The following is a 26025-nucleotide window of genomic DNA, read 5'->3' on the forward strand; positions in this document are numbered from 1 at the left end:
CAAACAATTCTAAATTATATTTGTTTTTAGTGAATGTAAATTTAAAATAGTTTAATCGTTATGTAATATTTAAGTGCCGAATTAGTATTAGTTTTGTTTCTTATTTCCTTCCTTTGACAACGAAATCCATTACAGTTTCAAAGTTAAATCCTTTATACCGCATTAAGACATTTGTTATTTTAGTCCGGTGGCATGGATTTTAGTACCAAATAGAAATCAGATAGCTGTGGATTTACCTGGTGGTTTATTGACGTAATATTTGAGTTCATATTATGCTTTTCATTTTGTTGATGTCAACTGATGTTTAGTCAATTGAAGAGAATTTACTTACTTTTTAATCTTAAACTTTATTAATTGGTGCACACGAACTTTGAGCCCGAAAAAAGTCCCTCCCCCCTTCAAAAAATTAATACATGTCAAAAATAAATAATAACTGCTAATTTAACATCCGAGAATTAATTTGAAAAAAAAAAAAAGAGCGGTCAGTGGTTTTTTTTTCTCCCGGGTTGCTCATTATTGCAAATTATGGCGAAAAAGATATAAAAAAAATTCACAACAATTTCCAAAATATATATTTAATAAGAATATAAGACATTTAAAAAAATTGCAAAGGAACTGAAATCCCACGCATTAAATTTAAATAGAAAGGGGTAAAACTATTTGCATTTTCATCATAATGAAAACATTATTAATACTTTCTTTATAAATATGAAATATATCATGAAATTTTAACTAGTACTCAGTGATACTTTAAAAATACATTTTCAGTTTAGCTGCAAAATACATTTCTATAAACCTTTCGTTCGGGCAAAAATAAATTAAAGCACTTTTTATATCGAAACTATGAAAAATATTTTCCTTTTTTTTGGAAAGTTAAAACGCAAAAATTTAAAATGGAATAAAATTAAATGTAATTTAAACAATAGAAAATAATAAAAGAGAAAAGGAAAGGAAAAGAGAGAGATTTATCAAAATTTATCGCCAATAAAGCGAAAATCTTTCAAGCGAAAACCGAGGGTTACCACACACCCCGCTTGCAAGTAACGTTGTTCGTTTAACTCCCCGCGTTTCTTAAACTTGGATTCTCTCGTTCTCCCGTTAAAAGTCAAATATCATCATCGAAGTCACTTCAGGAAGGTTATTGGACTGTCCTCTCACGCATCCAGTCCCATTGTGCATTAAATGGATTAATTAATAGATTTCAAGGCTTTAAATGCTACGTGCTGGTTGTCTTAACACGGGATCTCGCTCGGAGTGAGTTTCCCTACAGCCATGTGACGTTACCCCAAGGCGCGCTTTTTTGCGCGTGGGATTTTTTAAAATTCATTAAAAATCAGTCGTTGTGTTTTAAAATACAGCGTCGGTGAATTTCTGAGTTTTGCGGACCTGTTAACAATATCTAATAGTCAAAACAGGAATATTTAATTGGTTGCAACTTCCCTATTGGAATTGCTGTAAGTTTCTCACTTAATATTCTAATTTACCATTTATTCCTCAAGAAAACGATTTTTCCACCCTTACATATAAAACTCGGTTTGCCAAAAACTTTTTTAATCCCATGGATAAAAATGAAAAAGAAGATTGCTTATGAAGAAAAATGACATTGATGAAAATCGCACCCAAAAAGAACTAAGGGCTTGGTTGTCCCAAAAGAAGTGGTAACTCTTCAAGTATTTTTAGTCAATCATAAAACTTAAAATTTTTAGTGAAAACCTTGTTGCAAAAATGTGAAAAGATGGGGATGCAGAATGTCATTGAAGATAGGTTCTCACTTCGATTATTTCCCTCCTAATCCTTCAACCGTGAGTAATGAGCAAGGTGAACACTTTCATCAAGAAGTTAAACGTATAGAGGAATATTACTAAGAAAAAAATGGAAGGCTAATTCAAGAGGAGTTTACTATTTACAAGAGGAAAAATTTAATTTTTCATTATATCCTTTTCTAACATGCGTCTTAATTTTCTACTCAATGATAAAACCTGTGCTATTTCTTCTCACAATGTATGTATAAATGTATATTATAACTATATTTTTCTTTGATAAAAATTAAGATTATGAATTTCTTAGAGACTAATACACTTAGGAACATTGAAAATAGCGCCACAAGAAAGAAGAAAGGTACAATTGTGAAATTTTGCGTATAAGAAGAGTGACATCTGATATGCAAATGATCAAAGTTTGGGTACATCAATGCGCATGACCGTTTACTCTACAGTATCGGTGAGTTGAGGAAAAAGGTGCTATATAAACCAGTGCATAATTTAAGATTTGTAAATTTTCAGGTTACTTCTGGATTGTTGGAGAACCTTAATGAGTGAAGGATGCCAGGTAGACGAGTTAGAACACGTTTGTCACAGTTAAGCGAGTTTGAGAGAGGTTTGATCATCGGCGTGAAAATTGCAGACTGGTCGACGAGCCGTGTTGCTGCCTAGGTGGATCGTTCGGAGTGTTCCGTTAGAAACTGTTGGAGGCAGTTTACACGAATTTGTACTCACGTGGGGGAAAAAAAGAGAAAAAAAACGGGTATGGAGCGACCGGGAAGACTACGAGAAGAGAGGATGGGACGATCGTGCGGCAAGCGCTTGTAGATCCCATAACCCATAGTGACTTGTTTCACCATACAAGTAGACGTAGGAGTAGCAGTTGTTCCCCGAACCATTTCTAAACGTCTTGCGGTAGTAAATCTAACATCCAAGCGCCCTTTTCGTGTATTCCCTTTAACACCAAAACATGGCAACTCCGTCTGCAATGGTGCGAAGCCAGAGCGATGTGGGATGTCACTGAATGGCAAAAGGTGGTGCTCAGTGATGATTCCTGATTCGTTTTGGGGTCAAATGGTATCCTTGCACAGACGTAGAGGCGCCCTGTAGAAAGGTACCAGTCCACCCATTCGATCGCACGACACACTACCCGCACAGCGGGCAAAGTGGTTTGGAAGGCTATATAGCCTATGATAGCTGGTCCACTCTAGTTGTGGTACGTGGTACCTTAACGGGTCAGAGTTATGTTAATGACATTCTGCAACCACATCTAGGACCGTTCCTAAATGGCCCTCCAGGAGCAATTTTCCAGCAAGGTAGTGTTCGCCCGCATACGGCTAGAGTCGCACAAGACTTCGTACGTTCTTTTGAGACTCTTCCATCGCCAGCCCGCTCCGCCGACTCATCTATATATATAAAAATGAATGTTTGTCTGTATGTCATCCATGAACTCAAAAACTACCCGGCAGATTTGGCTGAAACTTTCACCGTTTGTTATTTTTGATACTGGGAATGTTTATAGACCAGTTCGAAAAAAATCCGATCGATAGTTCCTTTTTTATTCCAATTTAAGTCACAATCCATTGGATAAATACGAATAAAATTATCGGCTGCAGAAATTAATTCACGTGAAAGATCTCATTGATAAGAAGTTAGCTGTTGCCATTTTTCTTGAGTTTGAACAAATAAATTCTTTCTTTATTGTTTTATGGCTTTTCATGCAACGGGGGGATTTAAAACTTTTTCTATTTGATATTTTTAGCGATTGATTGATCTTGCAAACTGCGTGAGTACAAAATTTGAGTATATTCACGGCTTCACTTGATACCTGGACCGATTATTATGAAAATTGCTATATATATATGTATTTTTCCACGGAGAAGATGCATAATATGCTCATTGAAGCCACTCGCCACCAGGTGGCACTGCAGAGTAGCAGCTTCTGCCCCGTTCAACCGATTGTCATGAAAATCAGTATAATGATGTATTTTTTTGTTGGCGTAGCAACGCGCGTCGTGTACAGCTAGTCCCCTATAGAGCAATGTATGGGATTCGTTGAAACGCCAGATGCCTCCGTGCTACTCTGTGTAAGATTTAGAAGTGGCTGTTCAAAATTTGGAAGCCCATCCGTCTCAGAACCACATCAGACATTAAATTAACTCAATAAATATGCTCGTGGTCTCAATGTCCTCCAAGTGAAACGATACCTCTGGGGGTGCTAGCACCAGGTAGCTATTAGCTCCTGGACTAGTTCTAAATTCTCATTAACTGTTCGATCCGGTGATGGTGCTGCCATCTATCGGTATATAAAATAATGGAGGCAAGGCACTTAGTATGCAGTCCTCGACATAAATTCAGTTGTAGTCAGTTGTGACTCTGAATAGGAATAGGAATTTCAATTCAATCCAATGCTTCCTTCTTGGGGAGCTATTTTCAATGTTCCTGAGTGTAGTCTGTTGACTAGTTTGCAGTATGGGTTCAGGAAAGGTAAATCGTGTGCTACTAATTTATTGCATTTCTATACGACATAGTTACCTTGGCTTTAGATAGCAAAAAGTGTGTGGATGTTGTTTATATTGATTTTCAAAAAGCTTTTGATAAGGTACCGCATGTTGCTCTTCTCAGCAAACTATCTAATATAGGTGTAGGAGGAAAAACTTTACTTTGGGTTAGAAATTGGCTAACTGGAACGAAACAAAGAGTAGTTTTGAGAGGAAATTATTCTAAATGGAGTGATGTTTTAAGCGGGGTTCCTCAGGGTTCAGCTTTAGGGCCTCTCTTGTTTATTATTTTAATGAATGACATCAGTGAGCATATTTCTGGAAGCATGAATTGTTTTGCTGATGATGTAAAAGTTATGGAGATTATAGAAATTGAAGAACATTTAAAACAGCTTCAAGAGGACTTAGATTATATTACTAATTGGGCGGATAAGTGGGGTATGGCAGTTAATGTAGGGAAATGTCCAGTGCCACACCTAGGTTATGGAAATAACCGTACGAGTTATTGTTTACAGGATTCAATCATTAGTCAGGCAGAAAAAAATATTGATCTGGGTATCCTAATAAATCAGGACTTCAAGTTTAATTAACAGTGCAGCATTGCAAGTAAAAAAAGTCAACAGAATGATTGGGTTTATCAATAGATCTATTTCAAATAAATCTAAGAAGGCTCTTCTGCTTTTATATAGAAGTTTAGTGAGACCCCATTTGGAGTATGCTGTGCAGTTTTGGTCGCCTTAGCTCAGGAAAGATATTTCTGTATTGGAAAGGGTTCAAAGAAGGGTAACTAGAATAGTAAAGGGACTTTCAGATTTAGATTATGATACAAGACTTAATAGGCTTAATATGCAAAGCCTGGAGCAAAGGAGGGTCAGAGGAGACATGATTCAGTTGTTTAAATTTATCAAAATGAATGATGTTATTGAATTAAATTTTAGCACGGAAAGCAGGAGGAGGGGTCATTGTTTTAAGCTATTCAAATCTCAGGCTAACCTAGAAATAAGGAAAAACTACTACTTTAGTAGGGTTGTTTGGGCACTTGGAACAGCTTACCGGAAGAGGTGGTAATGAGCAAGGGTATGGAAAGCTTTAAGAGGGCCATTGATCTTCATTGAGGACTAATAAATTGACTAGGATCAGCCTAGCTGGGCCAAGAGCCTGTTGCTGGTCGTCACATTTGTATTTGTATATTTGCATTAAAATTCAAAATCTAAGTAGGTAAATTTGGTTAGATTAGATACAAACATTTCAGTTTTTAGCCATTTATAGAAATTAAAATTGTCATAACTTTGAAATGGTACGTGTTACAAGAATTTAGTTTATATGTTTCTGTTTAGCAGGCCCAACTTGACATAAATCAGCTATTTTTCTCAATATTATAGAACAAAAGTAACATTTTTGTCACACAGTGTTATTAAAAATAACATTTATAAAAAGCTATATCAACAGTTAGGTCCTACCTTTCAAGAGCAGCAGCGCTCACTCGAGCGGCGTGAAAATCTGGTTGAGATGGTATTTTTTCCAACTTTTTCTGCTCCATAATTATACTAGATCAGTATGTGATTACGAAATTAATCTCGAAAGTTGTCTTGGTTAACTCAAAGATCATAAATTTAAGATTTGGAAATGATTTTTTAGTTTATTTCATTCTATCGTTCACACATTAATTTCTGCAAAAAATGATCTTGCTCAAAGGAACCTTAATAAACTTTAAAATTCTGTTCTACAGTTCAAGAAAAGCTCGTATTTTCTTTTCTTTCATTTCACGCACTCGAATTCAATAATTTTTAACACAATTCAGATGTTCAAGTTACATTTATCAAATCGTCTGTTACTTGAAACAGATAGATCACCAAGCAAAGTTAAGATATTGAAACTTAGTTTTTATTTTATCAGCCAACAAAATCAAGGATTCTTCAAAACAAAAAATAGATCATATTTTTGATTTCCTTTTTAAATCAACAATATTTAAAATGCCTGCAGAAAAATTGAATAATTTTCCAAGTACATGTTTTTGAACTGCAGGGAAACTGCAGTGTACTTCACAAAATGATTAATATTTTCCAAAATGAAATCAGACGATTTCGATTAAACATATTTCATTTCTTGTCATTCCTTAACAGCATAAGAAGAAACTTTCTCAAAAGAAATTTAAAATCCAGTAAAACACAAGCACAAAAATAGATGTCTTTTGCTGTTTTTTCTGCGAGAAAATAAAGTAAATTTTCCTCTCTTCTGAAAACAAATTGTTTTTTCTGGCTATGTTTGTAATAACTGCTACGAAAAATATTTTTCTGCAAATAATATTTATTATATTCTTTTTTCTCAAGTCTTCTATGAGTACTTTAAAAAAAAATTCCACAACTTGTTTTCTTTGTTCAGTGGCAAAAGCACAAACGTGCAGGTTTCAAGAACTTTTCCGCCTTCTGGATATTAATGATCGAAAATTGACACTTCCTTTAAATTAACGCATCAGGCTGCAATACATTCCTTTAGTGCGGTGCCGAAACATTTTTAATGGCCATTCTAGTCAAATGAAACGGCTTTTTCGATGATAGAATGTAATTTTGGAATAAACACTTCTCGTCTGACAGGTACTATTTCTTCCATCTGCATTACGGTATCGTCTGAGAAAGCAGTGGGTGCGATTTTTTTCGGAATATTCCGTCTTCGAAAGCCCTGGGGATGGAATGAGACCAAAGACCTTGAAATAGCTGCGTTTCTCTCGTGCCCAATAACATCTGCTAGCTGTTGTTGTTATGGTAACGAACGCCCACTCCTTCGTTTCCGGACAACAACTGAAAAGTGCAAGTGAAAAAGAACCAATAAGAGCGTTATGGTAGCCAGCGCTCAGCTTTCTTTTGGTAAATCATCTGTTGCTTGGGGTTTCCAAGTATAAAGAAAGATTAGGTGATATCGATACTCTTTTTTATAAGATCTTTCCATTCCATTATATGACTGTTTGACGTGTTTCGAACATTCACGCTGGGCTATAATTACTTTTGTTAGAGGGGGAGGAGGAGAGAAACATGAGATATGTGATGAATAATTGCCTTCTTGAATGGTTTACTCATAGGCAGGCCCGGCTCCTGGGGTAGGTGAGCTAGGCGGCCGCCTAGGGCGGCAAATTTCGAAATAGCAGCATTTTTTTGTATGAATATCTGTTTCAGCGTCATAAAATTCTCTGCTTCAATGCTAAAAAACGATAATAATTTAGAGTGTCTACCGGGGCATGGATATGCAAAATATAGTTTGGAATTAAACAAGAAATTCAATTTAATTTTATAGGTGACAAATTGCGTGATTTGAATGTCTTTTGAAAACATTAAAAAATGTTTCAGCGCCATAAGTTACAATACTTTAATGTTAAAAAAGATAATTTAAAGTGTGTACCAGTGCTCGTATATTCAAAACTCAGTTTGGAATTTATTTAATAACTCATTTTAATTTTGAGTATCTTACAATTATTTTTATTTTATTAATATATTATTTTGTATTATTAGAATAATTGTTCAATGGGCAGGGGTGGGGGGCGGCACTTGTCAATATCGCCCAGGGCAGCAGAACTACTAGAGTCGGCCCTGCTCATAGTAAAGTGAAATGCAATTCATGAAGAATCTCCTGTGCAATGATGTTATTTGGAAAAAGTTAAATTTTAAAATAAAATCAAAAAGAGAGAAAAAAAGCCAATTTCCGGGAAAAGAAATTAGACACGTGATTTGGTTTTTTCAGCAAAAAAAATGTGAGCCAATGGATATCACGACAAATGGCAAAAGACTTAAACATTTTTTTAGATGTAATTTCATCAAAAAGCTCACATGTTTGAAAAAGACCTTTTTTGGTACTCCAAAACGCGTGTCTTTTTTTTTTTTTGAAAATTTGAGCCTTTTTTTTACGTCTTTGTTTCATTTCTTCCTTTTAGCTCAAATGTATTCATTTATTTTTTGATTGAACAGAGCAAGATTGTCTGACGAGATTACGAATTAATTTTAGTTCAGCATTTTGCAAATAAATAATACAAGACCAAAGCACGTATTTAGAAAAAAGATGTTGATCGATCCCAATAATTATGATAAAATATATTATAAGAGGGTGCTATCGTCTAGCAGCACAACTATACTTATTTTCGGAAGGAAGAGAGAGATAGAGAGTGTTTATTTCATAACTAGAAAATCGTCCGTCAAGGTATGACGGATGAAAATTGCTTCTACATTTGAACAAAGCCACTGCCTGTTTGGTGAGATTTTGATAGTTGAAATAGTAACTCTAACTCCAGTGGATTAACGCTTAACTTTTTTTCTATTTCAATTTTAAGAACATTTTCCGGAGCAAAATTATCATAAGATGGACGAGTAAATTACGAAATTATCATGACGTGGAATGGGAGAGCGAATGAACATAGCCAATGGCGAAAAATTCGTCATCCATTATTTGTAAATATACAGAAGAACCGAATGACGTATTAATTTTAAACTATGGGCAAAGCCGTGCGGATACCACTAGTGTTAAATATTACCAAAACATATTATCAAATAATCATGCCGTGGCCCGAGTTTCATTGTTGAAACACGCGGGTTACTCGATGGTCGGCTATTATTTATATGAGGATAATCCCCAAAAAATATACCAAAGAGTTCGCCTTTTGCTCACTTCGTTTGCAAATTCTCCCTCTGAGGAAGTAGCGATTTTTGAAAAAAAAAATATTTGACAGACTTGAGAATTTTGAGGAGTTGGGATGTTTTACATTAAAACTAAATAAAAAAAAAGTACGTAAAATATTACTTGCACATAAATAAAAAATAATTATAAAATAAAAACAAAAAACCCGACTGCTTAAAAACCTAAAAAACTAAAAAGAAAAAATATAAGCCCAGTAGTTTAAAATTTTACTAAGTATATTACTGAATAACTACTCCATTGAAATAGTTTTATAATCGATACACACACATGACAAATCATAAATTCAAAAGCAGAATAGAAGTCGGGGCCCATTCAAATTTTACGGGGTTCCTTGACTGGTCAAAAAGGAATGGGCCCTGACTGTTGATTCTTCTGTTCTGCTTCAAATCGATTGACTTAAGGTTTATAAAAATCGGCAAAAGGGTTTAACTTGTACAACGCCATATAGGAACAAACATACATACATAGACTCATACTGCCGTGGGCAGGTAAAGGACAGTAACTGCAAATTTTGCATTTTGCATTTTTGTCATATAATGTACGTTAGCTTTATTGTACAAGCTCTTTTATTGGGTTTCGGCTGAAAAAAAAGGCGCGAAAAAAGCGTCTAACTCCAACATTTTCCTATTGTTAGTATTGAATCCACCACACATTTCTTTCGAATGTCTCGAAAACTCATTTCTGCAGATATTGCCGTTTACCCAGTGGCGTAACTACGTACCGCAAGACCCTGCAACGCGGGGGGGGGGGGTGGCGGAGTAGGAAGCGACCCGAAATTTTTTGAACATTTTCAATCAATTTGATTAAATTTCTCCGAAATTCAAATTAATTTTAAAAGCTTATGTATTGGTTCTGGCGCCTCCTAGAACCCCAGAACTGATTGACCTACGGCCCTCGATTAACTAATCGGGGGCCCTAGACCAAACACCTTTTCGGTCCCCTCATGCAGCCGAACATTACAATTTTTGCAATTTGCTAAAATAGATTTAGCCATTTGGGGCCCCCAAATAGAAGGGGCTCTAGGTCACAACCTTGTTTGACTATTCAGTGAACAGGTCCTGAGTAGAGAGAAGGGATCCACGGCCCAAATTCCCTACGCGAAAACCAAATCTTGGCTGGGTGCAAAAGGTCCTATTCCTATTCCTATTCAGAGTCACAACTGACTACAACTGTATTTATGTCGAGGACTGCATACTAAGTGCCTTGCCTCCATTATTTTATATACCGATAGATGGCAGCACCATCACCGGATCGAACAGTTAATGAGAATTTAGAACTAGTCCAGGAGCTAATAGCTACCTGGTGCTAGCACCCCCAGAGGTATCGTTTCACTTGGAGGACATTGAGACTACGAGCTTATTTAACGTCGCCCAGTCCCCTTTAATGACGACGGTGGGTCTTCGACCATCGAGGTTCGAACTCAGGACCCTCCGGCACCGAATCCGACACTCTACCGATCGGTCTACCACGGCCCGGTGCAAAAGGTATCATATTGCCCACCGTAGGCCACCTGTCACGGAAAGAAGAGAAAATTCCTGAAAGGAAAGGAAAATAAGGAAAAAGTCCTGACCGTACCGGAGCCGGAAAAAGACAACCAAGAGAAGTTTTTGAGTAGGATCTGGATTGGGGAGGGGGAGGGGGAGAAATCGGAAGGAGCCCGAGATTTTTTTAGCTTTGTTTTCACTCAATTTCATTTAATTTTTCCGTAATGCTTTTTTTATTCTGGGGTCGTTATCTCTAGGGTTGCATAACCTATTGGCCTAGGGCCCCCGATTGAGATATCAGAGGTCGTAGGCCAAACGCTTTTTCGGTGCCCTCTTGACGCCAAATATTACAATTTTTGCCGTTTACTAAAACAGTTTTCGCCATTTGGGGGCCCCCAAATAGCAGGGTCTCTAGGCCACGGCCTATTCAGTAAACAGGCCCTGACTTTAGGAGGGGGAATAGCCCCCAACTAGAGACCTCACAATTAAAAAAAAAAGAAATGCAATAGTTAATTTAAACTTTTTTGAGGGGGGGGGGGGGACAATTGCTAATTTTTTACCTACTTAGTTTTCTTATATTTTTTTCCAAAACAAGTAAAAAAATAGGGACTTAGCCAAGAAAGTGGGAAAGAAGGGATCCTAAAACGGAATACCTATTGCTTCACCAAAAAGATAGCCTATTGTGTTTTTAATCTTCAATTCCGGAAACATTCTGGGAGATAACCAGAAAAACTTTCTTCTCAAAAATCTGTCCAAAAATCGCGTGAAACTGCTTTTTTGAAACTTCGATTTCTGAAAATTCCGAGGCAAAGTTTCGAACCATATCCCTTCCTAAATTTGTGATATTAATTTGATTTTGAAGAACTGCCGGGGCCGGGAGAATCCCGGAACCCTATCTCTTCTGCTCCGAACCCTCGTTCCATTTAAAAATACCGAAGATCATTTAAAATTGCGTTTTGGGAACTTCAATATGAATTTTTTTTCCGGAAGTCTAATCTTTGAACAGCTTCTACTTACATAACATTATAAAAGCGTATTGGATCACTTTTGATGAAGTTGGGGGAAGAGATGAGAGGATTTGAAACTTTGCACCTTAATTTTTCAAAATCGAAGTTCCAAAGGCAATTTAAGGATCGCTTACATACTCATTTTTTTAACTTCAATTTCGAAAAATTAACAAAGAAGTTCCCCAAAACTTGCCCTCTTCTTCCCCAATTCAATCCCTCATTGTAACGTCTACAAAGGTTGCCCAAAATTACGTTTCAAAAAATTCTGGGGGAGATCCCCCGAACCCCCCCCCCCCCCCTTCTTTATTAACATAAGGAAGATTGTCTAAAATTACGTTTTTGAAACTAATACAGAGAGATTTTCCGAAGACTCCCTGACTCCTCCCCCCCCCCCCAAAGGTGACTAACAATCACGAGTGTAAAACTTTCGAAAAATTTACGAGTAAGTCCCCCGAACCTTAAATCCTCCTTCCTCCCAACATCACAGACGAGCGTTTAAAATCACTATTTTGAAAATTTGAAAAACTCCGGTGGAGACTTCTGAACCTCATCCTTTCACCTAACGTCAACAAAGGTGGCTTATTGCATTTTTAGATGTTCAATTTCGAAAAATTTCCGGGGATAACCCCCGAATCTGAACTTAGTTGTTTTAACATCATCGAAGGTCTTTTAAAATTGCGTTTTTCGAACTTCCAATGACAAAACATTTGTGTAAGAAAGTTACTGTCGAATCACTGTTTTTGTACAAATATTATCTTTGCAATTAAATTCATATTGCTATTTTTTTTCTCCTCATTATGACGAATTCTCCGGCTTTCTGCAGCTAATGCTCCCTATTTAAACTAAAAGCTCAACCTCCTCCCTCCCCTCTCTCTCTCTCTATATATATATTGTGGGTGTGTGTTTGAAAAGAAAATAGTGGGGCCGAGACAAAATCGAAAAATTGTACAACAAATATACATTAATACGATTTTTAGTAAGGGGCCCAAAATAAGATATTGCAGGGGGGCCCAAAATTTGAAGTTACGCTACTGCGTTTACCTGCACACGGCAGCATTTACCCTCCTTTGCGTCACGCACGCTCAGTCGGGTAAATACATAGACTCATAAACATATGACCCTCCTTTGCGTCGCGCACGTGCAGTCCGGTAAAGAGAATCAGTGTTTAAACATGCATTCAAAAACGTATGTAACGTAGCAACTCGGGATTCATTCATAAAGCTATACACAACATCGAATCTGCAATTTTTACCAATTGGGGCAAAAACTTGAAACTGCCGCTCTTTTGATCTTATCCTTCAATTTTTACATCTAGTTTCAATAATAATAATAATAATGTTAATAAAATAAATAAATAAATAAGAAAATCAGACATTGGCTGAGTTTGCCCCATTCCCGCAATTTGCTCCCACTGGACCCATAGGCGTGCAGAGGGCTTCAGAAATGGGGGTACCACTGTACCAGGAGGTTGAAATTACGCTTGGAAAGGCTCCCATACTTGCTTACTACATAGGAAAATTTTTAAATATTGTGAGTAAAAAAACACTTTTAAAGCGTATGAGGTAAGAAATAAATGAACCCAAAAAATGTAAAATTTTAGCCACTTTCGTATCAACCAGTGATGTTCCCATCAATTTTTGTGAGGGTATACACCCAGTAATCCATTACGCACAATATGTGCATGCGATCATATACATAATATGTCATAATATGAAAATTTTTGAAGCTTGTATACGCTGTGTGTCTAAAAAATGTTTGAGAGTGTACGGCGTACATGAAGTATACCCTATAGGAACACCACTGGTATCAACTTTCATTTCTATGTGCTAATGGGGGGTACCACGGTGCCACTGGTGACCCCCATGCGCTCGCCTGTGACTGGACCCCCTAGAAGCTCCCCGCCCCCTAGATCCGGAACTGGCTATGCATTCATAAAACTAAACAAATTTTTATATTTTCCATGAACAAACTCTGGCAGGGAGAAAACATCACCTTAAATCCGCAGGACTTTTATGCCTTGATAGCATTATTTTTTTACCAATCCTTCGGTTCCCTTGTAGTCATGGTAACACAGATTAGGGAACCATAGTAACCATTTTTCAGGTTTGGTGTAACCGCTATTTAAGCACTTGAAACTGATGAGATTAGTTGCGAACTAAAAAAAAAATTAGTCGTTTAAAAAAGTTGAGCAGAATTCCTCAGAACGAGGGAGATAATACTGGATTGTCTTTTTCTGCAAGAAAGAAGATTATGTCATTGCGAAACTGTGAGAAAAATAAAACCAAAAACTGTGCAGCATGTTAAAGATGCATCATTAGTTGTCTTTTTTGTCATTAATTAAGCAATTTTTAGAAATATAAGAGGGAAGAAGAGGATTGTTGCTTACCTTTCGAGGATTAAAATATCTTAACAATAAAAAATGACAAATAGCTCTATTATTATGTTTTTCAATAAATTGTAATCTCTTTCTTGTATCACATAATCGAAATTTATTCTTTACCAATTGTACCCGCACGGCTTTGCCCGTATTAGAAAAATAAAAGGTCATTTGGTTCCCCTGTATATTTACAAATAATGGATGATGAATTTCGCGCCAATTTGCTATGCTCAATTGCTCGCCTATGTTATGGTATTTTGCTCGTCCATGTTATGGTAATTTACTCGTCCATGTTATGGTAATTTACTCGTCCATGTTATAATAATTTGCACGGTAAAATTTTCTTAAAATTAAAACAGAAGTAGAACTAAATCGAATTTTCGAAAAGTCACTTCGAGGTGCACACCTCCATGTTACAAACTAATTTTGTGCCAAATTTCATGAAAATCGGCCGAACGGTCTAGACGCTATGCGCGCGTCAGAGATCCAGACACCCAAGCAGGGAGAGAAATCCAGACATCCAGACAGAAATACTTAAAATACACCACCAAATCAGTTATTCCATCCGAGGACTGCAGTTTCGTGCTCTTTAGCACTCATCAGCCCGGAATAGGAATCACATGAGCTGCAGGCGAAAAACCTCTTAAAGGAACCAAGAGAGCCAAACAAACTGGTAGTTAATGTAGAATTAGCACACCAACCAGTTTGTTTGGCTCTCTTGGCTCCTTTAAGAGGTTTTTCGCCTCCAGCTCATGTGATTCCTATTCCGGGCTGATAAGTGCTAAAAAGCACGAAACTGCAGTCCTCGGATGGAATAACTGAGTTGGTGGTGTATTTTAAGTATTTTTGACTTAGGCCGGTAACTTAATACAAAATCCAGACAGACTTCAGATTGCAAGGGTGCTCCAACCGTTTTTTTTTTTTTTTAAACCCGTGGGCTTACATTACATAAGATGTTATCTCGCGGGCTATAGTGTATACAATTTTTTTTATTGCTAATGGACAGCAAGGGAGAACATGGAAAACGGCAGAAAATTATAAACCATGATTTGCTGTTAAAATTACTTGATGGTTATCTTATTGAAGAGAAGTTTGCATTTGTCTTCCCGCTCGAAACGAACTTCTGAATATTTGGATGAAGAAGAAAAAAATTTGGGAACTTCCAGAACGAGATTTTCGATTCATAACAGAACAAAACGATCCACACGGATCCGCTTTAGGGGCTGGGCTTTACTTATTGCCGTCAACTGCAAAATAGTTCAAAATGAGAATTTTTACAAAATTAATTCACAGAAACCTGCGAACGATAATAATATGGAGTACAGCATTCACTGTTGGATGAAAGAGAAGACGGCTGACGGCTGTCCGGATTCAAGTGGCGATTGTGGCCAATAAATGAGTGGAAATGATTGCGCGTCCTTTCGTGACAATAAATTTAAATTTCCTCTTTAACTAAATTTGCGAGAAACACCACTGTTAAAAAACTTATTGGCTAAAAGTTGGACAGTTCACATCGCCAGTTTACATGGTTACGTGGCTATGGTCTGAAATGCTTTCGTGTTGACAGCCTGTAAAAGCAACTTCAATACTCGCTTTACTCTGGGGCGGAGGCGCTTTTAATGACTTGTTTAATTGACTATTATAATTTATAATATTCAAAAAAGACCAACGATGGCTAATTTTGCAACAAATTCAGATAACTTGAACAAAAGTCCCTCACCCCCCCCCCCCAAAAAAAAACACCGACTGTCTAAAATTACAATTTAAACCATGAGTGATGTGTCAGAAAATTTTTGAGTCGTAATTAAAACATCCCGTACGAATTGCTGCTTGTATTTGGGTCGACATACTTTCTGAATGGCTTTGTTACTTCGCATTATATATACAGTAAAACCTGCCTTAAGGGACACCCCCGAAAAAGGGACACCTCTATTTAAATGACATTTATTTAGGTCAGAGTCCCTTTGAATAGGGACTTCCATGCACTTACCTCTAAGTAAGGGGCACTCTATTTAAGGTACAGTCACAGAGAAAAAAAAATTACAAAAAAAAAAAAAAAAAATGCACAAATGCATAAGAAAGAGTGACTTTACTGGAATTCAAATTTCACTTTTCCTTGAAATATTAATTGAGGAGAGTTGAACATTAATATATATTAAAGAAACAAGTATTATAACGTACAAATCTACATGCATGGTTTTCCCACCCAGATATTTATTCATGTAGGCTCAGGGCCAAAGGAGAGGGCACAGAAACTGACTAGCTTTTTGTATAAAAATTGAAATGTGAACACTAATAGCACTTCACAATGTCTTGCATTGTAAATTACATGACATGAAGCAGATTCACGCAAAGAATTACTTCAAAATAATTGCTTTATGCAGCAAAATTTGGACTTACCAATTTTTTGACTCAATTATCTTTACTAATATTATAAAGCTAGAGGACGAATTTTTGTGTGTTTATATGTTCGAGGTAATCTCCGGAACTACTGCACCTATTTGAAAAATTCTTTCACTACATGAAAGGTGACTTCTCACTGAGTAACATAGGCTATAATTCGAAAAAAAATCCGATAAATAGTTCTTTTTTTATTCCAATTTAGGCGCAAATTTCACGTAAATTGCCTATTATTGGCTATTAAAGGGGTGAAAAATTACTTGCACATATTAATATTATGTATCGTTGAAAAGGGTAGAATTTTCCGCTTTCTAAGCAATTTGTGTCGATGCTCTAACTTTATTACGATGGGAGTAATTGCGTTTTTAGCTCGAACTTTTTTAGGCTTAGCTGAAATTTAGACACTACTTTCTTCATTAAAGCTATCAATAAAAAGTGAAGGATTTGTCCCACAGTTTTCTTTTTGACAGCATTGGAAAAAGCGAGATTTTTTACTCCAGATCTCTCTCGACCTATGGATCTACAAAGGAAAAAAAGTTACAAGCGTTTTTAAATCAATTTCGAAGTATGTCATTTTGATTCAGGTTGTCAACTATTTTATTTTCACGTTTCCACGGTTACGCTTTTTGAATACATTTTGAATTCATTTCATGTTTCCATGGTTACGCTTTCAAAATCCATCTTTCGCATTTTAATTTCTTAAAAGTATTTTAATATCTGTCGTCAATGTTTGGAAGGGTAATTTTGCATGGTGTTTTTTTCTTTCCTTTTATTTAAGCCTGATTGTTGAATATATGTCACTCGACACAATTTTTATTCTCAAGATAGACCGGGCAAAGCCGGGAAATGCAGCTCTTAATACATAAAGGTGTGAAAGCTACTGTTAATGTGATCACATACCTTTCTGTTTGTTTGGCGAAACATTTATTATTGTCAAAGAAAAAGTGAAATGTACGACATTTTCTTTTTTTCTGACGATGATTTTTGAATGGTCCACGCCATGTTTTTTTTTTTTTTTTTTTTTGTTAGACGGATATGATAGCGTGGTTGCTGGGCAAGTTTGACGATAAACAATAGAGTTATGGAATTATTTTTACATTTGGAAGATATTATTTGATGTCTTTTTTTGTTTATTTGGCGAAATATTTTATATTGCAGTAAAAACCGCTTCACTCGCTAAATAGAGTTTCAAAGCAAATGTAAATCTAATTTAATCATTTGACGAAAAGTTTTAAATTCCAAAGAAACTTTTTTTTTGTGAAGGTGAGTACGCATCAAAGGGGGAGGGGGCGTCGATTTTTTTTATTCAACGGACCTCCATTAAGTTTCTAGCACGGGCATCGCTGTGCGGGTACTGCTAGTAATTAATAAAATAATAAAAACTTAAAAATCATTAAGTGGGAATTTTATTTAGTTGTGTATGAAAAAGGAAAAGTATTTAATCTTAAATGTTAATAGTTTAAGTTCATAACAAAACTATACTGATTTAACACACTGCATGTAGTAAATAAAATTACCTCGGAAGAAGGGCCACCTCTATTTAAAGGACATTATGTCGGGTTCCGTTAGTGTCCCTCACTGAGAGGTTCTACTGTACATATTTTTTTTTTACATTCTAATCAATTAAAAATAAATAAACAAATAAATTACCTGTATGGAATGTAGATAATTTCGGGCTCACTTAATGACTCCATCGAACAGACGTACAGATATGTCTTGATCTGTTACCAAAGCATCATCTTTTTATCCAGAAAACTGCGAAATAGAAAAATTAATATCAACATACAGCACATGCACAACATTTTATCAATAAAACTACGAAACAAACATACACTTTAGCACCTCAAAGACCAGACCCAACCTTTAGGGGGATCAGTGGGGTGGAACAATTGCCTCCCTCCCAGGCTTTAAAGCATTAATGTTTTTGTACGTAATTGTAATTTTTGCTGTTTTCCGATAAAATTTGCATTGCTTGCTCCCCTCCCTTCCCCACCCTTGGAAAAATTCGAAATGACGGACCTGCCATCTGCCAAAGACACGTACCATCCAATTTGCTTGTATTTACCAGTTTGGAATGAACTTCTAAGACATTTATTTACGTAAAACAAAAATGCAAAATGTTTTAAAATAAACAATCTCGAGTTCCCCAAAGTACATATGAAAATGAACACAGTTCTCACACATGACAAATATTGACACATGGCATATTAACTCCTTATATTAAACAAAAAGTAACGTCAAAGAAATTCTGAAAGGATGTCAGTAGCTGCTCTGCGTCCAAGAGACTCCATAGCACCCAGAGCTTTCAAACTTTGTACAAAATTACTTCGAGCCCCGGGGATTTGCACCTGGGGTTTCATTTTTAAGTTTCAAATTAGTTCTGTTGTGAGTAATATTTTTGGTAAAATTTCACATAAATTAACTACTTAAGAGATGAAAGGTTTCCCACAACCTTAACATTCGAAGTCGTTCAAAAGATTTTTTTTTCTGCATCAAATAAAGTTTGTTAAAATTTTCTCAATTAATTAGAACATCAGACATAAATGTTTCTATTTTAGCGAGAGGTCCTAGGCTGAACTCAATTCAAACCCGGAGCTAAAGAGTAAACTATAAAGACCACGAATTTGAAACCGGCTTTTCAAACGTACAAAACTGCCGTTTTGCAGCACTCAGTAGCCCCTTATAACACCTATAGCTGTATGCATATTGGTACTAGTTAGCTTAGAAACCTGGGAAAGAGTTGCCCGTTTAAAGCTGTTTCTTAAATACCTCAATATTTAACACCTTTGAAGGGCAACGGTATATAACGGTATATATAATATTGGTATATAACTTAGCCAGTAATTCAATCTGCAGACGGTCACACCTAAGTAAAAAAAAAATGCATATTTCTATCAAGTTCATTTCGTGTTCGGGTGGGAGCGAAATAGTGTTCTAATTAGGAGCTCTTTACTTGAATTCCATTTTCTACGGGAGGGGGGTTTTCATCTTGTTCAAAACGGAACTCGTAACGCGTTTTTCAATCTGATTCTTTCTAATTGACGATTTCAATCTCTGTGAATCAAATAAGATTGCAAAACTCGTTAATATCAACCAGAAAAAACATATTAAATATATCTCTCTTCTGGTTCGAAATTAATATTGTGGGGGATATTTTGGGGTTATTTTCACCTAATTATTGATTTTGAAGTGCTTTATGATGTCAATCAACGTTGAACGACTTCTGTGACAATCTCTGATACTTTTCGCGCAGATTTTCTATCTTTAATAGCTTAATAAACTAATTTTCTTAATTCAATGCTCGTTTGTTCCCTTTGTCTTTACATGTCAATTAAATTAATATTTAATTTCACAGTTAATGCAAATGACAGATTTAGAAAATTCCCCTGAACCCTAACGTTATAAGGCAGAAAGTTATCAACCCTAAGCCCGGACTAAAGCATAACGGATAAATCTACTTTATCTACCAGTTTGTAGGCACACACAACATCAATGAGATAACATCTGCTTTCAGCTGTTATTCCCTATTCTATTCCAGACTGATGAGTCTGTAACAGAGATGAAACTGCAGTCTCCGGATACAATAATATAACCGGGAAGTCGATATGTTTCATGTACTACAACGTTAGTTATATGGTTGGCAGTATATAAACAGCTGAAAATACTTTACCGAGATGTCTAATAGGGTGTCCCAGAAAGAAACGAAAATTGGTTTTTCAAGTCGCACACCTTCTTATTATTTTTCTTTTAGGTAAAAACAATTGTAAAAAAAACTCATATAATTTGAACAACGGCAACCCGTGCCGACTTGCGCCTGAAAGTGTATACCAGCTTTGTGTGCCAGGCCGAATAATAAAAAAAAATTTTTTTTGGAAGTTCGAAATTTCATGTAGATAAAATGTTGCTCCAAGAGCCCCACATGTAATACAAAAATTTAAAAAATATTTATGTGTCAAGAAAGAGGCATAAAATTTATAATTTTCTTCAAAAAAATTGATTATTTTTTCGATTTATCTTTAAAAACTTGCACCTACTTTTAAATAATATATCAAGTTCAAAAATTCTTAGCGAACACATTTTAAAATCATTATTTGCAAATGAATAATAAAAAAATAATATATTTTAAATGAAAAATTTAACTTAAAATTGAAAAAATCCATCTTTTGAGTACCATGTGGGAGACTTAAATATTGCAAGCGAGCAAAAATTGCTATTTAACGCTAATTATTGACTCTACTGTTTATACAGCTTGATAACTTTTTAAAATTTCACTAACGTTTTTTGGAAAATATATGGACAAAATTCATTTTTTTGAAGAAAATTACAAATTTTAGGCCTTTTGCTGGACACCTAAATATTTTTTGATTTGTATAAATATTTTTGTGGTACATGTGGGGCTATAGGGGCAATGTTTCATCAATATGAAAACGTATTTATAAAAAATTTTGTTTCGATTCGGTCTTGTACACAGTGCTGGTTTACACTTTCAGGCGCAAGTCGGCACGGGTTGCCGTTGTTCAAATTTTTACAATTTGAAAGGATTTGGAAGCCTTTTTGTACAATTGTTTTGACCTAAAAGAAAAAGTGCGACTTGAAAAATCGATTTTCGGTTTTTCTGGTACACCTTAATGTCCAAGTTTGGCTTTCGGGCTCTCTTCAATAAATTTCACTTTTTTGATTGAATTGTTAATTATAATTTACGAATTGAAGCCATTTGGTTACAGTAAGATGCCCCTTAAAAATATTTTCGTTTTTCTAAACTTCAGTTAAAATGGCAGAACAAGTTTTTTCTTTTGTTGTAAGTTTCACTCGTTCTTGTATTTATTCCCAAAAGTGATCAAGATTTTGCAACGCGTTATTTAAACGTATCGCGAAAGAGAGATACAACAACAATTTTAAACATGACCCAAGCAGCTGTAACAGCACCTGTAGTTTATAAGATTTAGTGACGGCACTTACCCTATGCTTTCGAATCACACCTCCACGTTTTGACACCGTTCCAAGAGTTAAATATCATGCCTCGTTCAACAATAAATTTCAGTTCTACGTTTTAATATTGAATCAATCAGTGATGATTTCTTTGAAGAAATTGAAATTCGAACTTGGATTAGCAAAAGTGACTGCCAAATTCTAAAACGTTTGCGATTTTCCCCCAAGATATGCTCAACGGCATGACGTGATAGTCGATCGTAAAAAAGATTTATATTTTATTTGTGTAAAAGAGATTCGCTGGAACGTAATGGCTTTGTCTACGATTCGGTGATTCATCCGTATTTTTAAGCTAGGGCTTTTGTGGAAACAATTTATTCCTTGTGATTTTATTCCATGCAAAATACCGTTTGGTGAGAGAAGGTTGCATTTCGAGACGTTTACGATAGAATAAAAGATTTCTCGAAAATTTATCGCATAATTTGATTTAACTGATATGCTTTTGTGCACAAATGATAATCGAATGCCTGAGTACTTTGTATTGAAATTGTTCAAAATAATTGTAAAACGAAGTTCGTACATTGGAATTAATAGTAATAGTAATTTTGTTTCCCCGAAATTGAAAATGTTTTTACCTCAGCAGGAAAATTTAACGGGAACGTTTTTTATATGTTAAGTTTTCGCTAAATAGTGCAACATTGTGCAAAGAGGTAAGCGAACTTTGCGATATTATCTCGCTCGTCTAATAAAAACACTAGCGGTATCCGCACGGCTTTGTCCGTAGTAGAAAATTAAAAGTTTATTTGGTTCGCCTGTATCATCATCCATTACTATAAATTTCATTTACTAATAATGGATGATGAATTACTCGCCAATATGCTATGTTAATTTGCTCGCCCATGGTCGCATATGGTAGTTTCTTCGTCCACGTTATGGCAATTTGCTCGTCCAGGTTATGATAATTTGCTTTATAAAATGATCTTAAAATTGGTTTTGAAAAAGAACAAAATCGAATTTTTGAAAAATCGCTTCGAGGTGCCCTATGCTACAAAGAAAATCGGTTGAACAGTCAAGGCGCTTTGCGCGTAACAGACAGAGATCCAGACACACAGACTTTCAGCTTTATTATTAGTAAAGACAAAGATAAAGATTAATAAAGATTTTGGGAAAAAAATGTATGATTTTTTTAAATGTGTTTTCAACAAATATATCAAAATATCAGATTGAGACCATGAAGGAACCAGCAGTACAACAAGCAATGTTGGACAGTTTTTGCAATGGGGTTGTTTTCAAAATTTTAAAAGTAGTTTTTTCTGAAAGAGCATGCTTAAAATCATGGAATTTAACCATTTTTAAAAAATAATTTGACAAAGTTTAGTATTTTTTAACAATTATTTTAATAAGTGCACGGATTGAAATTCATTTTTTTACGCTTCTGCACATTGGCATTTCATCACAAGTGATGAAATGCCATTCACTGATGCCATGCACAGCGCAAATTATCATAACCTGGCAACGCGATTCACAGCAAATTATAAACATTTAGGGCGGCAATGGAGCAGCGCGCCAAAGTACATCAATTGTGACGTCAAAAAGGCCACGCCTTATTTTCAAAATCGTACATTTAAAAAAATAAAAAATAACTGTTGGGAAAATAAAAGTTTTTTTTCTGGTTCCATGTTTTTTTTTTTTTTTTGTTTTTTTTTTTGCTTGTTCTGTCAATTTCAGTGACTAAAAGTAGTAATTTTGACTGCAGGAAACAACCCCATTTTTGCTAAAATTTGCTTTTAATTGTTATGACTCAAATTTCTGAGAGCTACAGAGTCGTATGAAAAATAATTTTCAGAAAATTGTATGCAGCTTAATTTGATATTTAACTTGAAAACTTTTCGAGATTTTTTTTTCACATGGTATTAAAGTTTAAAATGTTTTTGTCAAACATTTTTGAGAGCGACTTTTTGAAAAAAAAAACTGATTTTTAATGTATTTTCTTTATCTTTATCTTCTTTTTATTTTTATTTTTATTTATTTTTATTTTATTTTACTAATAATAAAGCTGAATGTCCCTCTGTCCGGATCTCTGTCTGTCGGGATCTCTGTGACGCGCATAGCGCCTAGACCGTTCGGCCGATTTTCATGAAATTTGGCACAAAGTTAGTTTGTAGCATGGGGGTGTGCACCTCGAAGCGATTTTTCGAAAATTCGATGTGGTTCTTTTCCTATTCCAATTTTAAGAACAAAATTCTCATAAGATGGACGAGTAAATTACGAAGTTATCGTTACGTGGAACCGTAACATGCACTGTAAAAAAAATTCGGAAACGTTTCTGAGTATATCGTGCAGCTGCGGTTCATGAAATTTTCAAAAACGTTTCTGAGTATTTCGGAATTCTCTTTCTATAATGTTCGGAAACGTGTCTGAGTATTTCGAAATCCTCTTTCTGTAATGTCCAGAAACGTGTCTGAGTATTTCGGAATCCTCTTTCTATAATTTCCAGAAATGTTTCTGAGTATTTTGGAATCCTCTTTCTGTAATTTTCAGAAACGTTTCTGAGTATTTCGGAATCCTCTTTCCGTAATTTCCAGAAATGTTTCTGAGTATTCTGTGCAGCTGTGGTTCATGAAAGTTTCGAAAACGTTTCCGAGTATTTCAGAATTCTCCAAACAATTTTCAAAAACGTTTCTGAGAATTTTGGAATCTTTTTTCCGTGATTTTTTCTAAAAAATAATTCTTTGTTATAGTATTGCATGCCATATCAGTTTCAATTCTTTCATATCTAAGAGCAATGAAACAAGCAATTTTAGAATCATTCGTGGATTTTTTTTTTCTGAATTTCTAATGACAAATAGCATGGTTAACAGCATAACATATGCACAGTTATAAATTTTTGAAAATTTATGAAATAATATAGTAGTTTCATTCATAATCACAAAATCGTCGAGGGAGGGAAGGGGAGTACTTTCTCAAAAGTGGGATTGTTTGTTAAACAATATTAAACTTCACTTTTTCTCTCAATATTTTCAAGACAAAATTATCAACATATTGTATTTTTAATGCAGAACTTAAAAACATATCTTGTATCAAACTTGATAGCTTTTATTTTCGGATAAAATTTGACAGAACTTACCTACACTTTGCGTTCCGAAATTCGTTCACGTCAAGTCAATTTCTTTGACGAACAAAGTGTACCGAAAGGTACCAACAGAGAAATTGATGAATTTAAATATCACACCAAAATCCCCCTGCTGGAACCATTCGGGTTTATTCCTCTGTTCTTGCCCTTTTCCAGTTTATCACAAATATAGATACTTAATCAAAATAGGTTACTGATTTTATTTTTAGAGTGTGCGCAAAATGCATTATATATTTTATTTATTAAAACATTGAACTCTATTACATGATTATTCCATTTCATATATACGAGAGTCCCCCCCCCACACACCATAAGAGTGATGGTGCACCCATAAAATGATATAAAGCGCCCCCCCCCTTAAAAAAAGCAACCCCTTTAAAATGTCAATGGCACAGTCTGCGTGGTGAACGCCCCTCGTCTTCTCCCCATATGTGCATTGCATATTAATAACATAGTATTTAAAAAATGATCACTTTTAAAACGATGACATGAAATAATATTACTTTTATTTCGGCATGTAAATGCAGCTGTTCCATTTTTGCCACTGACTCATTCCTCCTAACTGTCCTACATTATGCCGGCTCCACACTCTCCCTGAAAAGCACGAGAGGTTTTTTTTGCCGAGAGATTTGTGACGTCATGGCGAGGGAAGCCGTTGAACGAGAGAGCCGTTCACACTCTCGGGCGAGGTGTTTGCGCGCGCAGAAGCCGGAGATGTGAACGAGCATTCGCGCGCGTTTCAACTGTCAATCCGCTTGTTAGTTTACAAAATGGACCACGAAGTAGATGCAGATTTTGCGATGTGCCTGTATTCCTTTTACATACAACTACCTACACATTTACAACACCAAGAAGGCAAAAAAGAAGTCGAGGAAGAAGAGATGGTGGTTGACAAATATGTTTATCCGCTATTTTTATGAAACTGTTTTATGCCAACAAATGTGAATTTAAAAATTAAGATTATAACCAAAAATGGCCACAATATTATACAATTTAGTTATAAAAATAAAATATAAAGATCTGTACTCATGATTTTCATAGCATTAAATTACACTGTGCGGCAAAAAAAAAAAAAAAACCTTCGAAATGTTTCTGACATTTTGTCGGCTGATTCTTATGTAAAATGACCCCCTGAATCCGAATATGACCTCCGTTTTCCTCCTATACGTCCCAATTTTATTAAAGTCCTCCCCCCCCCCAAGTTTTTAAAAAATTTCCTTAGTTTTAGAGCAAGTATTTTTTTTTTCTTTTGGAGGTGAAAGGAGCTTTATATTAACTGCTAATAATAGTTTTAATGGGTAAGAGAAGTTCAAAGTTCAAGATTATGGACACCGATCGCAAAAAGGGGGACTTGGGGTGTATACCCCCCCCCCCAAATATTAAAAAGATAACGAAAAACGATCTTTTTATTCTGCTTTTTTAAAAAAGATGTTTGAAAAAAAATTTAAGTGCAGAATGAGAGTATAAGACTCTCTTCCATGAATGACTCCTATATCCAAAAAAATTTTCGCGATGTAAAAGAAATTAAAAAAAAAAAAGTGTCTTGTGCATGTCGCACGTTGCATACGAGTTGAATCGCAGGTTTTCATTCGAAAAGACATTCTTCTGGCTGATTCTAAGGTAAAATGACCCCTTGTTTCCAAATACGACCACTTTCCCCCCATCTCGCCCCCCTTTTTAGAACTTCCCATACCCCTCCTCTGATTCAGAGTCTTTTTTTTTTAATTTGGAAGGGGAAAAGAGCATTATATTAA

General features: G+C 35.4%; 1 protein-coding gene across 3 annotated transcripts in view; it reads right to left on the reverse strand.

The window, feature by feature from the left end:
- The window catches only part of LOC129227025 (tumor protein p53-inducible protein 11-like), a 91717-nt gene that overhangs the window by 60536 nt on the left and 5156 nt on the right, over positions 1 to 26025 (reverse strand). The window contains exons 1-2 of one of the 3 annotated variants that reach the window (XM_054861659.1): positions 21169 to 21358; positions 17860 to 17964 (exon numbers count right to left, since the gene is read on the reverse strand). In XM_054861659.1, the coding sequence (XP_054717634.1) occupies positions 17860 to 17903 (44 nt within the window). In that variant the 5' untranslated portion in view covers positions 17904 to 17964; positions 21169 to 21358. Of the gene's footprint in view, positions 1 to 5721; positions 6918 to 17859; positions 17965 to 21168; positions 21359 to 26025 lie in introns of those variants that run through there. The other 2 variants (XM_054861660.1, XM_054861657.1) reach the window with 2 other exon arrangements.

The sequence above is a fragment of the Uloborus diversus genome, chromosome 7 (assembly GCF_026930045.1).
Source record: "Uloborus diversus isolate 005 chromosome 7, Udiv.v.3.1, whole genome shotgun sequence".
Lineage (NCBI taxonomy): Eukaryota > Metazoa > Arthropoda > Arachnida > Araneae > Uloboridae > Uloborus > Uloborus diversus.